General features: G+C 49.8%; 1 protein-coding gene across 1 annotated transcript; it reads left to right on the plus strand.

Annotated features, from left to right (window-relative positions):
* Nucleotides 1-1,599: 1,599 nt before the first annotated feature.
* On the plus strand, nt 1,600-13,822 carry LOC119463660 (neprilysin-2). The gene is made up of 7 exons (XM_037724483.2): nt 1,600-1,987; nt 3,136-3,287; nt 5,464-5,693; nt 7,260-7,353; nt 10,655-11,055; nt 11,569-12,498; nt 13,347-13,822. The coding sequence occupies exons 1-7, from the start codon at nt 1,689-1,691 to the stop codon at nt 13,800-13,802; spliced, it is 2,562 nt and encodes an 853-aa protein (XP_037580411.2). The 5' UTR covers nt 1,600-1,688; the 3' UTR covers nt 13,803-13,822.
* Nucleotides 13,823-14,781: the final 959 nt, after the last annotated feature.

The raw sequence follows: 14,781 nt of genomic DNA on the forward strand, positions 1-14,781 counted from the left end.
CAACCCGTCAAACTTAACCTGCACGTTTCCTTCTTCTTGTGTCCGTGTCTGCACGCCTAACGTTTTCCAACATACATTGCTGACAACTAGTCCAACTTTCTGTCGTTCTTAATTTCCCCAGTAGCTCTTGTACACTCGTGACCCACATCATAATTGCACCCACACAAGTCGAACATTGGGTATTCCTTAGGCTACTTCGAACTTGCCACACAGAACAATCACTTGACAAAATTAGACAAACACCCTACTCGCCCGAGTGCGCAGGCATCTCCTCGGAGGTGAACTCACAGAAGAAGCCTCTCACTGTAGTCACTTTGGCGACCATCCCAACGCACCACACATCCTAAGGCATTGCCGTCCAACAGCCTTGCCCAAGTCCTTATTCTTCCCACCCATCCATATTGTGGAATGAATGACCATCGCAACAACCCTTCATGAGCAAATGTTCCTCGCTTTGACGCCAGATTTTTTGGCCCAGTGCTGAAGCACGCCGCTAGCGACGCTCGGGACTGAGGTCGTCGGTGCGTTATTTTCTCGTGTAATAAAGTGTTTTCTCTTTCTCGTAACTAACAGATCTCAGATCGCTATCGATTTACTGCATCCTTCATGGACATTAACTTCCCAACGCCATAGCGGAGGGCTTCGGACTAATTTTCAGCCCCGCAGGTTCTTCAACCGTCGAAGAGAACAGCCGAACGCCCTGCTAAATGGGCTAGGAATTTGGAAAAGATGTTCGCTTTGGTCGGTTTCCGCGATGAAGCTTTCGCTGTCAGTGCTCGCACATTTATCGATATATAACTGCACGGTGCTTTGTGGTGCTTCTTTTTAGTGATACTAGAGACTTGTCATTTGTCTAGCATAACTAAGTTAGCTAGGTATTTGTTTTTTGTAAAGCCGAGTTGCAGAAAACTGTTCGAAGTGGTATCCGTTGATGGTAGTCAAATTGGTGCACTAATTTGACATGAACCTTTTTCTTTCTTAAAAGTGATCATGCTAATTCCCGGTTTTATTTTATCCACTACCAATCTATCCTGCATCATTCCCTTTTCTTTCTTGTTTATTTCCCTAGCTTTGGATTCCTACTGTTTTTCTCCATAGTAGCCTGAACGCCTAGTAACACGTTCTTATTTCTCTATTTTTAAGTAAATATTCATGTTAAGTAGTAATATTCTAAATTTCCAGCTTTATGATTTTACGATCCTCATTCCTCCTCCCCACGGCATTTTTTTCGCATTGTTCTACCACCAGCTTCTTAGCCAGTTCACCGTCGTGTGTGCCATTAGCATCATCATCATCATCAGTGGGTATGCCCCCGTCAGTCGGACCTCGTGTTCAGTCGGACTAAACCGGACCAAACACGAGGACAGGAATGCCTGACAATACTTTTTCCCTCAAGATGCTTCCCCCCGCCCCACCCGTTTAACCGCCCGCTTCTTGGCCCATCCTCCGTAGTGGGTATGCCCCATGGTGATGACGTTGATGATGGCCTCATAAAATGGCTCATACCCCCACTGGGGGATTGGCCAATCGCCATGCAAGGAAACACGCATCAGCTCGAGCCACGAGGCAAGAAGTAGAAGAAGCCAGCCAAGAGGCAGGACGGTTGCCTCGTACAGCCGCAGCGCAGACGACCCCGTCCCGTTCGCCAGGGACACCCGATAAGGGGAAGCCGCGTCCCACCGAGGACAATGACGGGCCACCGAGGCCGGCGGCGGGACCGCAGCCACCGGCGACGTGACCGCGAGGACCGCAGTCCCGCCGCGGCGAAGTCGCTGTCCCCGCGACGCCACCGAATCGGCGGTCGCAAGCGACGCTCGACGTCCCGGCGCTCCTCCTCTGCCTCCCATTCCTCATCGCGCAGTGAGAGGGGACGACGCCTGGCCGTCGCCAGCGCCGCCTGGCTCCTGGCCGCGGCGCTCACCGTCCTGGGGGGCGTTGGCATCGGCATGCTGGCCGTGCGCTACGCCGACTTCTTCCAGCGCGTGGCGTGAGTACCGCCTCTTGCTGCAAAACGGGAGATTTAAAACACTCTCTGTCTACCAGTCTATAGAAGTGAGATTTAGCTGTACCCGTTACAGAACCCCAGTTAACGGAACAGCGGAGAGACAGACGTGCGGCACAGCGCTGCGGACTTCATCTGTGACATTGACATCAACTAGAGCAGACAGCTCTAATTGCGACGATTACGCTCTACCTACTTGCTGGTGCAAAGGTGTCGGTAGCAATAATTAGCGTAGATCAGTGGCATAGCCAGGTCATCTTTACAGCGAAGCTGTATGTATGACTAGGATCCCGGGATTTCTTTGTTTCCGCCGATAGACGAGTCAACCAATCACAGCGCAAGGCGCTCGCTGCGTGCGCCGATGGGTTCCTTGCAGCACCACCAGATGGCGCTCGCCTCCGCGACTCCGCTGCAGCTGCGGCGCCGGCTGTGCGGGTGAAAATGAACCAGAAAGCTCGCCTTCGCGCATAGCGTTTACCTCGTAAAGATGACAGTTGCATAAGCTGTAGTTACCGAGAAGCGAAATGGAGGGCACGTGCTCGGTCAGCCTTCCCCTCCCCTGTATACGTAACTGGGTTACAGTGAATTTAGTTGTCTTTATTTTTTTTCTACAAACACAATGATGCAACATATATTTGTTTCTAACACTTTGTGGTTGAAGAAAGCCTCACAAGATGTCACTAACAGCGTTGCCGTCGACGACTCTTGTGGCATACGGTATGTCTATCTGTCAGTCTGTTTTTATTCGGTGCGGGTCGAGACTTGTTCTGGTTATTTTAATGACCTCACATTAACGAATGTCTGCCGCTTTGGCCAATGGGTCAATAACATGTCTAGTCCTGATCAAATGTGCTCGAATAAGGTATACCGCAAACAAGGGATGCCAACGTTTCTACAAAGAGACTTGTCTTAGGGAAGCAACTGAAGATACACAACTAGGGTTGCTGCCCTGACAAAAACGAGCCTCCTCGCCGAAACTTTGGCTCCAGCGGCATTCCTTGCTCGACCACAGATCAACTAAGGTCATTCACTTCCTATGGACCTGCCTCGTTTTGATTGTCATCTAGTTGTTCCGCTCCGACGGAGGGTCAGTGCCGATTACTTGGCCAGTCAAATCGTTCTCACGTGCGCAGGACTCCCGCGGCGCCTTCGCCCCGGAGCTACCGCCCGGCGCCAAGGTTGGACGCCGACGGCTCCTACATGGACTCGCCGGGCTTCATCAAGAACAAGGGTGCTGACGCCGCTCCGGTGGAGACGTGCGACTCGGACGTCTGCCTCTGGGAAGGTGCGTGCGCTTTGCAGCCTTCCGCTGACGGTGGTTGTGCTTTGCATACACCCTAACACTGTTCACATCGTTAAGGGTGTTGGTTTGTCCTGTGGCAAACATCCTTGCCATTAAGGCTAGAAAATGTTTATTACGCACGACACAACAGACTATACATACGTGCGACCAGAAAGGGCATAGTTTATAACTTTACTAATTATGATCACCTTGGAGCACACCACAATGTCTGTTACAAGAATGTGACGCCGATAGGTATAAAAGTTTATTTAATGCACTTTGCTTCTGTCGCTGCTATCACCAACACAAAGTGTCGCAAAAAAAAGACAACTTCATTTGTCCCCAGCAAAGATTCAGTCTTACTCCTTAAGGGTGAGGGTGTTAACAGCGGGACAAACCAAGTACCCTTTACACACCCATAAAGTCGTTAAAATGTTTACTGTCATCGAGACACTAAGGTGGTTAAGTAGGCTGCGAGTCTCATGAAACATGGTTGTACGGCGAAATTTTAGACAAGGGTGGTGTACTGCATTCCACTTTCCTGTGGCAAGTGTTAGGCTGGCCAGACCGTCATGTGAATCAACGACCGTTTGAGAGAGCATCGCGCATCGGTGCAGGCTTTTGTAGCGGGGGGGAGGGCAGGTAGCTCACCACTGTAAGATGTGTCAGTGTACGCCAGTGCTCACTAGAACACGTATTCTTAGGACCTTTAGGTCACAGAATCAAAGGGAGTTGTGAGTTTTATTGCATGAAGAAAGAAGGCGACTGTTGCGCTAGCATGCGTCCGTTACCTTGTCGAAAACAAGAGCTTTATCTGTCCAAAATGGTCGCTAGTCTGCATGCGCGAAGTCTGTGAACGTGTTAGATAATGTGCGCTGTGGCAATGTGTTTTTCTTTCACCCTTGCGCAGCAACTGCTGCTCCTATATTGCTGTGTAGTAAAGAACAGTTCGGCGTTTGTCCGCTGTATCGCGCTGTGTCCCGTCTAAAATTGCGCCATAAGACCACGTTTCATAATGTTTACAGTGTACGCACGCGTTTACAAAAGTGTCGTGAACGCAATGCCGTGTGCAATTGAGCATGGCCGAAATACTACCACGCAAGAAATAAACTGCGAATGATCCATTGCCTCTAGACGATCCCCGAATGATACGTGTACTCAAAAGTATTGATATTACGCCTTCTGAACGCTTACACGAGTAAGACGCGGATAGTTTGTACACTTCGGCGCTACCAAATTCTTTCAAATGATCCTTCCTCAATCCTATTCTTGCCTGCTATTGCTGCTGACTTAAGTTCATGACAGGGCGAAAGGTGTTGCTTTGCCTATCCAATGAATTTTTCTTTCTTTATTAAAATATGTTAGCAAACAATGATATTTAGGCTTATTATGTCACTTATAAGTGATTATCACAGAATCCTTGACATCCGCTACTTTGAACGATTTGTTGAAATTTGTGATTTTGAGGAATATATTTGGTTTTTATATAAAGCTCATTAGTGGTTATAACAGAGTCCTTGATGTCCACTATTCTGAATATTTGGTTACCAAAACCAATGGCTCTCCTCCGTAACAACGTTCTCTGAAGTGCTTTAACACCCTCCATTCTTACACGTGGTACGTAAAGGCGCGGAACGGCTTGGCATGCCACTGCCATCCGGGCTACAACATGCGCGAAAAATTAAAGTCCATTAATATATTTGGTTTTGGTATCAGGCTTATTAATGATTATCACAGAATCCGTGACGTCCATACAAAGTAGGGTGGAGTCGTGAATATATTTGGCTTTGATATCAAACTTATTAGTGACTCAAGTTACCGAAAGACAGGTGCGTAAACACGGTCATGAGTAGGAATAAAATATACAACGCAGTCCTGCTTGTGTCCTTGTCAGCAATATGAATGCCTACCAACTTGCTCCACGTTCAGACGTTCTAAGCTTTTTTAGTGACTATAACATAATCCTTAACTTCCACTACTGTAAAAAAATTGGAGAATTTGGAGAATTTGTGGATTTATGCGGCTATTTATATTAAGCGTGTCACAGGGACGTTACTTTGAACAATTTGTTGCCAGGACCAATGGCCTCTCTCCGCGTCAAAGGGGATTTTACCACCCTTAATTCTCACACTTGGTATACGAAAAAAGTGCCGAACGACTTCGCGTACCGTGTGCTCAGGGCGCAACTTGTACGAGAAGTTCAACGAGTCCGTGAACCCCTGCAACGACTTCTACGGCTACGTGTGTGGCTCGAGCAGCTGGTACCGGGACAACCAGCGCATCGACACTCGACCCTACCGCATACACAGCCCCGGACAGCTCATGTTCGACCTGGCCGACCTGCAGCAGCGCCTGTACCGACTTCGCCGTGACCGGTACCAGGAACAGCCGACACTCTTCACCAACCAGGCAAGGCACACTCGACTCCTATACGTGGTTTCTTCGAAAATCACAGCTCCATTGTCATGGCCGCCAGCGTCTTTTATGTCCACTGCTGGATGATCCCAGCTATCTCTAACTACCAATTTCTTGTGCCAGCGGACACCATCTCATTCATGCTAATGATAAGCAATTTAGCCCCCAGGAACACAATAACAAAGAGGGGACATAACGACAGGGCGAGCGCTTATGTACTAGAGTTTGACTAGAGTACTAGAGTAGAGTAGTACTAGAGTTTTTTCATGTGATTTTCAAAAATTTCATTATACCACCCACTGGTGTGATTAAATTAACCACAGTTAATCACTTCAAGCCTGCATTTCCCTGGGAACCTGTCTCTTGTTTGAGATGGTGCAGTGGCAAGGATGCACAGGGTTTCCTTGATCATCACACCACCCAGTGGTGTGATGATAAAAGAAACGTCATTCAACGAACATTGAGTATAGTATTTCAAAGTAATTGGTTTGAGAGCTGAAGTTATCTACAACTGAAATATTGCTCCGGCGTGTCAGAAACGCTACTGAAAGCTTTGCGTGAAGTTTATTTAACTTAAATCTCAATTGAGGTGTCAAGCTTGGCGTATGAATAATGATGCGCTCATTTGAGTGGGGTTAAGATGTTCTTTTTGCATCTGATACATCTTTTACGCCTTAGACCATATGCGAAGTTTGGAAAGCAGGCTTCGCCACGCAACTGTGATGCCTTAATAGCCGAGCTCCCATTATAAGCGCTGCTAAAGCGTTTTGAATGACTGGATGGTCCGATGTGGTCGAACAAGGCATGACGCTTCAGCCGGTGCGTAGACGAGGGCACTTGTCTTTGCCATCACGAAGACAACTTTTTGTGTCGAAACATTGGCGTCAGTGACATTGCTTGGTCTACCACAGTTCATCACTTCAAGCCTGCGTTTTCCGGGGAACCTTTCTCTTATTTGAGATGGTTCAGTGGCACGGATGCACCTGGTTAGCACGTCAGGGAACGGAGGGCGCAAGATACTGCGGCAGCTACGCGAAATGCCTGACGCTATATTAAAGCGAAGAGCTTTCTTTGGCCCTTTCGCCCATTTTAGTGCACTCCAAAAACCAAAGGCAGTATCACAGGAGTAAAGGGGTTAGGTGCAGTTAGGTGGTTAGGTTAGGTGGTCAGGTTAGGTGGTCAGGTTAGTTGGTTAGGTTAGGTGCATGGCCAGGCGTGTTCGGGACCGATTTACTCTTCAAGGCATTGTTTTACTCTCGCAAATTGTCGGGTGGAGTAAAATGCATTATTGACTCCGTAAGCACCGAGCGAATGAAATGTTCTTTAAACTCTATCCTTCTGAGAGACAGTAGAATGCAGTAGTAGTAGTACTGCGCCTCCGGACAGCGCCCCCAATCTGAAAATGTCAAGCAGCGCGGTCGCGCCGTGGCGCAGTCTCCACTTTGTTTACCTTGTTTCGCCCGCGCTTTCCTTCGCTGCTCGGGCTCACGCCGCTCCGTATTCCACGGTGGCAGACCACCTGCTTGCGAAACAGCGATGCAAAGATTGCAATGCGGTTAGGTCGCCGACGCCGACAGCTTTTTTGGTGGATGCAACCTCAAGAAAGGGGAGGGTCTGCTTCCACACGTGTATGGCGTTGAAGAAATTGAGGACGGTGATGTGAAAGCCAAGTGCGTGTCGCAGGTGTCCGAGAAGATCGTATACGATGTCGAGTTAGAGGTATACACTGAGTTGAATAATTTAGTCACTTTTATTTTTCTATGGTGCAGTCACAAAGCGGTCATGCATGCTTGCAGAGATGTGCAGAGACGGTGACGATTGCCTATGGTTTCGCTGGTAACTGGGCCCGCACACAGGGCTGCTTTCATTTTGGCTCCCAGGTAGTGTCAGCACTGTCAGCACAAAAAGAACCCATGCATTAGGCACCAATAAGCATGGCACTATACTAACGAGAAAGACCCTCTTCCCATCTTCAGCAACGTGGCCTAGGTTATAGCTCATTATACCCTCTCAGCCTTCGGTTGAGGCAAAGCACAAATTAAGATGTTTTTTTTGGCAGAACTGTACAAGCGTTTAATATACGGTGATTAGTAAATGCTAGTGCCTGTAACTTGTGCTGCCTACTTCTCGTCACGTAACATCACTGCATGGCACGAACAGAACTGCATTAATATAACGCTAAAGCAGTTTCCTTCCCCGAGTACACAAAAGCCCAGAGCGCACCAGCTAGAACACACATCTGCACAAAATTAACGATGTAAATACTACATGTGCGCATAATGCCTTATATCATGCTGTATAAATATTTAATGTATATCATGCCTTATTCAATGCTGATGTTAGAGTCATTGCAACTCATTGCATTAGTGAGCAAGGTATCTTTTCACCGCTCGTGTGGAATCGCTCGTACAGACTGCTCCGTGAAATGAACCCAGACCACGGTAACCAGCGATTACCTTGGGACCAGCAGCACGAGCGGAAGCATTAGCGATACATGCCTCATCAAAGCAAATCTAGTTTCTCATCGGGCAAACGCACCCGCCGCAGCTAAAGTAATCTAGCACCGATGGCTGGCTACTACACGAACCGAACATTCTTGGCAGGAAGAGTGAAGCAGGAAGAATGTGCAAGGTGGCAATTACCTTAAAGCATGCTTGTATATTGTGAACCTAGAAAGCATGGCCGAGCAACAAACATAAGGCGCACGCCTCGAGCGGCTGCTTTTCGATGTGCCGCTTACCGGCGCACGCGACGACCGCGGCTTGCATTAAATACGGATTGCCACCACACTAAAGACAAGCAGTGCGCGGCCCCTTTCGTTTTACCTGTACAACTAGTAATTAAAGTTGCAGCGTTTGGAAAATGGAAATAATTCTCTTGAGCTGGTCCTTGCCGATCGTGAGTGAACGCCCAGTACAATCAAATACATTCGGGGGTTTTACGTTCCAAAACCACGGAATCATTATGAGGCACGCTGTAATGGGGGGCCTCAAGAATAATTTTGACCACCGGGGATTCTTTAACGTGCGCAAAAATAAAAGTACACGTTAAAAAGGTTGTTCTGGCATTTCGCTCCCATCGAAATGAGGCCGACATGGCCGGGAATCGAGCGCGCGTCGTCGAGCTTAGCGGCGCAACACGTATGCATTTACCGCTAAGCTAACACGGCGGATGCCACTGTACGATTCAACTACGCGATACGACTAAATAAACGGCCGTGTGTTAAAGACAGGCACATTACTATTGCACTTTTAACGAGCGGCCGTGACATTGAACGCCAATGCGAAAGTCACTTACTTGACTCGGCGCACAGCAGTTATCCATGCTCGTCGTCTGTCCTCGTACCACCTCCCCGCAAATCTGTAGAACTTCACGGGTGGCTTTCGACCTTTCGTGTTCTCGAGGCTGTTGTGGCAATCAACAAGACAGCAGTATTGCGTGCCGCCTTTTCTGGTTGATGAGATCGCGCTCGCCACCGAAAACAACGGGCACGAGCGCTCGCGCCGTACATAACACGGGCGCGCGCTGGCACAGAGACGACTTTCGACACTTCCATGGGTCCGCTAGGGGAGCATACGGCGCTGCTGTCGCGCGGCACTAGTGGGCACACTTTAGGTTCCCTCGTCTATAGAACGAAACGTTGCGCATACTCGTCCTTGAACCACAGGAGGCTGGTCCGGAACAAGGCGATGTATCATTCTTCGGTGGTTGGTGGTCGTTGACTGGTGGCGGTCAGACTTTAACGGCCAATACAATTGCGCCTGCCGATTCAAAGGGCTCTCTAGCAACCGAGTTGCTGGTTGCGTTCGGCACAGAACGCCAGCAGTCAATATATCGACTTAAAAAACTTAGATGTGCTCAGAACCTTATGTTCTCATAAACTTATGAGTTCTAGATAGGTAATTTACACCCGTAAAATATTTCGTCGAAATTTGTTAAACAGCCAGGGCTACTGCAGATATTGTGAAAATAGGCAATGGGGTGACTAGGCTCTCTTGCACGTAAGCGTGCCTTTGAACATGGTATGAGTTGTGCGCGCCGGTGCGTGCTTCAGAGCCATAGCTTAGGGGTGTTTGAAGGTTTAAATGCTATGCTCGAGAACAACAACCTTTCTTTACTCCGGGCAACCTCTTACCCTGTGTCAGCTGTGAGAGAGAGCTCCGGCGTTGCTACAGATGCACCGGTTAACGGCTCTATTATCTACGAAAATACGCAGCGAAACAACAAAACCTGCCTAAATTTCCTCAGTGCAATATACGCTTTAATTGAATCACCCATCCTTCTTTTAATAAACCGAATGTCTTTCTAGAAGCGTTCGGCTATTCGCTTACACCGACAATCATCGTCGTAGGTATCTGCACAATGTTTTTTACGATACTAGTCCACACTGAATAATTAATTCATTCTTAATAAATATAGTTTATCTGCTTGTTTTAGGAAGAAAGAAGCACACAGTATAGACATGAGAAAGTCACACATAGGTGCATATACACTCAAAATTATATCGTGGTACGCGAGGGGAAGGGCGTCTCTTACACGACGCCTGATTGGGCCTCAAAGCACAATAGATTACAAAGCACGTAATACCGAAAATGTATTCTACATGCTCCAGTTAAATAGGGTAACCAAGAATGAGAAGATGCCTAAAAACTTGATTAGGTCCGACAAGAGGCGCGGACGAGCTCAAGTGAACTGTGGATTTAGAGTAGGTCTATAGTGCAGGTGAAACAGTATTCATGCCAAGGGGTCAGGATAAAATGGACTTGCGGGTGAGGTTTTTTCATTATGCTGTAGTGAAGTCAGCACAGTTCTATAACGAGTGATTTTGCCGTCGTCATATGGCACGTGACGTGGATCGTGACGTGACGTGACGTGACAAGATCGCTGCACCTATAGAACTTCGTAATAGCGTTTTGGATGAGGTGCGATCATTGCCTGACCTTATTTCTTTCCAGCTACTGTTCTTCCTCAGCAATTGCACCCAACCGGAGAAGAACGAGTCAGTCTGGGTGACCCTGAAGAAGATCTTCGTCGAGAACCTGCTCCAAGGCTGGCCTTTCAAGAAGGACCCGAAGATGTTGAGGATCTCGGACACGGCCATGGTCCTGGACAAGTACGTCGGTCTGTTCGCCTTCGTCAGGGTGTCCCTGCGCAAGGACCTCGAAGACGACGACTACGAGGTACATTGGAGGCTCCGGAGCTGATGCTCAAGAGGCACCAGCTCGTGTACCCGAACGAGTCGGTGGCCGACTACGCCAAACGGGTCGAGAGGCTCATGTCCATCTTCACCGACGCCAGCATGGTCAAGGCCGCCGAGGACGTCGTGCAGCTGGAGCAGAGACTCCTGCAGATCAAGGTGCCATCCCTTTCTCTCTCCCTCTTTCTCTGGCCAACCTCCCCCTTCCCAGCCTTGCACCTCCCTCACACATTTGCGCGACCGACTTTGAACGTTGTAGCGCATAGGGACGCGTTATTGTGCGAATTTTTCTTCATTTTTTTATTTGTTTCTATATCACCTTTTAGTCTCTTTACCCTTTCCACAGCACAGGGTAGCCAGCCGGTAGTTACACTGGCTAACCTCTTCGAATTTTTTCCCCTTTCTTTCTTTCTTTCTCTTCTCTCTCCCTCACACATAAGAAAGATCTGCGATGCAGTACCAAATGCTGGGTGAATAGAAGCGTCAGCTACAAAGGATTCTTCTGGCTAAGCTGTTGATTCCCTCAAATTTCGCGCAGAGGGAGGTATTTCGCATTTCGTGGGGTATTATTTCTAATGCAAAGTTTGGGCGTGTTATCGCGGTGAATTGGTGTTCTGGAACTAAAGAGCGATTAGCTTTCCGACACTGACTCCGAACGCTCCACTTTCGCAGCTGCCTCGGAGATTTCTGCCGTACGACAACCGGACGGCCACCATCAAAGAGCTCCAGCGCCGCAATGCGTGGCACTGGCTGACCTACCTGAACTTCCTGCTGGAGGACGCGGGCGTCCAGTTCCACCGTCAGTCAAGCGTGGTCGTTTTGGACCGCGAGTACGTCGCGCGCCTCTCCCTCCAGCTGAGCAAGTTCTCGGGCAAGACCCTGCTCAACTACCTCGGCTACGCCCTGATAGTCAAGTTCTCCCCCCTCCTCCCCAGCGACGTCGACTTCGTCGTTCCGCTGAGCCACGAAAACTACCTTGAGAAGGTGCCCGTGCGCCTGCAGGCGTGCGTCCACATGCTCGAAGACCTGTGCCCCTACTTGGTACGCAAGATGGCGCGCATGACGATCGGCCGAGAGAACGCGACCACGCCTCAATGGCACTACGACGAAGAGATGCACAAGCTGATCTACCTCGTCAGGGAAAGCATGAAGCAGACGGTCCAGAGGGCACCCTGGCTGAGTCAGGCCGAAGTGGACGCTGCGTCGCAGAAGATCGACAAGCTTCGAGTTGACTTTCTGGCCGCCAGGGAGAGCGAGGAGCAGGTGAACGCCTACTACCCGCAGTTTGTGAGTCCGTTCCCGGCCAGCGACGCGCTGCTGGGCTACTACAAGCTGCTGAACGAGACCATGTCCTTCTACTGGATCACAAACTCGTCGTATGACCTGGACGCCCGCTACCAGGCGTCCTCTCTGGTCGCCGGAGAGGTCGAGTACGCCGCCGAGAAGAACCTCATCTTTATTCCGCACGGCCTCATTGCGTTCGCCAGCAACATCACGCCGACGTTCGACCCTCTCTTCGTGCCGATCATCGTGCCCCCCATCTTGCGTGCCATGTTCGCCGCCGTCGACCGGCGCGGTTCAACCGTCACCTTCCAGAATCAGGTAGCTTCTATAAACGCCATTCTCGAGTGAGATGTGGTGCTAGTGTTCGGGGTTTAATCGTACGCACACTTCGTCCACTATGGGAGCAGCTGAATGTATAGTTGCCTCCAAAAATAGAGAGTAAGGAGCTGCCGACAGCCGTATGGATGGAACTGGAAGTGTGCGCAGGAGACATGAAAGAAGATACCGATAGAAAAAGTTCTAGCCCGCGAACTTTCCGCTCAGTACTCTTGACTGGTTACAAATTTGTATCGTTACCGTATGCACGTGATTCTGGTATTTATTCGTGATCGATCGATTCCTAGCAGGACAGGTCAATCATGGGACGGCATGTCGTTGTCTAGTTGCCTGACCATGCCCCTGACCGGAAGTCGTTTTGCACGTCGCTTGCCCGTTGTGGTGTGTCCTTGCCGACTACCTGAAGTGGAAGCCGTTATGAAGTCATAGGCGTGGTGGTGGTGGTGTAATATTCAACATACTCTTGTCTCCGCCCCCTTTTCCACAGCCCGTGCTGAAGTATAGCCACTTTTACATTGAAATCCGTGGGGTTCTTTTTCGCAAGTGCTTTTACCTGCGTACATTCTGAAATCCCTCGCATGAACATTCTCATACCTTCCTCCTCGCTTGAAAGTGTTAAAAAAATATCGTTTGACAACGTAGAAAGACAGCAAAGCTCTATGCATGGCAGCTGCACTATAACCTAACGCATACACGCCCCGTGCATACAGCCTCAATAATTCGCCCTGTAACCGCTGTAGAGCATGAAGGTTGTTCACTTGCGAAGAAAAGAAAGTATAGGGGCCACCGCTCCGACGTAGTGCTGCATTAAACGAGAAATTCCGATGCAGGTGGTGAACTGGTGGTCTAACGCTAGCCGGTCCAAGTTCGCCTCGAAACTGCAGTGCTTCCAGGATCAATACGCAGCAGAGGCGCAGACCGCACTGGCCGTCGACATCGACGAGGACTTCTTTCTGGACGAGAACGTCGCGGACAACGCTGTCTTGCACCCGTTGCACGACGTCTACCGCAAGGCGATGCACCTGGTACGCCACACGCCACGCGACTCCCGGGTTCCGGGCCTGGAGTCCCTGACCATGGACAAGCTGTTCTTCGTCAACTACGCCATGGCCCACTGCGACCGCATCAGCCCCAACCTGGATCGCCGGCGAGTGCTCTACAAAGACGGAGTGCCGGCCAAGCTGCGCGTGAACGTGCCTCTCAAGAACTACCCGAAGTTTGCCGAGGTCTTCAAGTGCCAGCGAAACGCGCCCATGAACCCGGAGAACCGTTGCGAGCTGTGGTGAAGCGAGAATAAAGGCGTCGCTGCAGGGTCGTTAATGTTGTCTTTGTGTTTAAATATGCCAATGTATACATGTTTCGTTAACAGACTAGCCTTTTTTGAAAACTTTGTCAGACGATCTTCGGGATAAACTACGAGAAAAAGACAAATCCACCGTCGCCCCTTCAGGCAAAAAATTTCGCCCGAAAGGCGAAGCATCAATTGCGATAGCAAATTAGTAGAGAGCTATTTGGAGTAGGGATAGTAGTTTTATCGGCTGCATAAACTTGGACCCATTCGCTTACTAACTGAATTAACAAGCGTGGTGTCAGCGCGCACAAGCAAACATGAATAAATCACACTGAATGACCGCAGACAACGACTGTCAAAACGCTGGCAGCAAGCGCAGCCGCCGCAGCGGGCGAAGGTTCGTGCGGTCTATCGCTTCAACGGAAACTGAGCGGCGAATGCACAGCGCATACAAAGGTCAGAGCCGTGTGGAGATAAGAGACGGTGCGGGCGACCGCCACAGCCCGGCAAAGTACAAACGCAGTTGTTGGCAGAGTAGAAGCTGCCCCCCCCCCCCACCTCCCTCCCGCGCTGCCTTCCCGCTTTCATGCTTTCGCGTGAGAGATTTGAGTGGCCAGTTCCCCTTGCGCCCGGTTACAAGATACGTATTTCGTGCCGGAGCACAGCGTTGCCCCGCCTCCCTTCCTCCCATACCCCCACGGCCTTGTGGGGGACGGTCGCGTTTGCTTTCCGCCGTGGGTTCGCTCTCCGTGATAGCGCGCGGGGAAATACGGCGCGCGACGCGATTTCATCGCCCTTGGACTTTATACGGAACCTCACGGCGATGGCGACCATGACGACGGCGTCGCCGACGGCAGAAATCCGGTTGAAGTGTCCATATAATTGCTATCGCAATAATAATGACGCATCAGAAAGCGTGGCATGGGACATGCGAATTCGTTAGCTTGACATCTTTAGAAGCGATTTAACGCCAG

The sequence above is a fragment of the Dermacentor silvarum genome, chromosome 9 (genome assembly GCF_013339745.2).
Source record: "Dermacentor silvarum isolate Dsil-2018 chromosome 9, BIME_Dsil_1.4, whole genome shotgun sequence".
NCBI classification, from domain to species: Eukaryota; Metazoa; Arthropoda; class Arachnida; order Ixodida; family Ixodidae; genus Dermacentor; species Dermacentor silvarum.

Bases quoted from the DNA above. Each gene is read 5' to 3' on its own strand.
- LOC119463660 (XM_037724483.2), top strand. From the start codon at position 1,689: ATGACGGGCCACCGAGGCCGGCGGCGGGACCGCAGCCACCGGCGACGT. The intron at 5,694-7,259 runs GCAAGGCACACT...CAATGCGGTTAG, and splicing joins CGACACTCTTCACCAACCAG to GTCGCCGACGCCGACAGCTT. The intron at 7,354-10,654 runs GTGATGTGAAAG...ATTTCTTTCCAG, and splicing joins CGTTGAAGAAATTGAGGACG to CTACTGTTCTTCCTCAGCAA.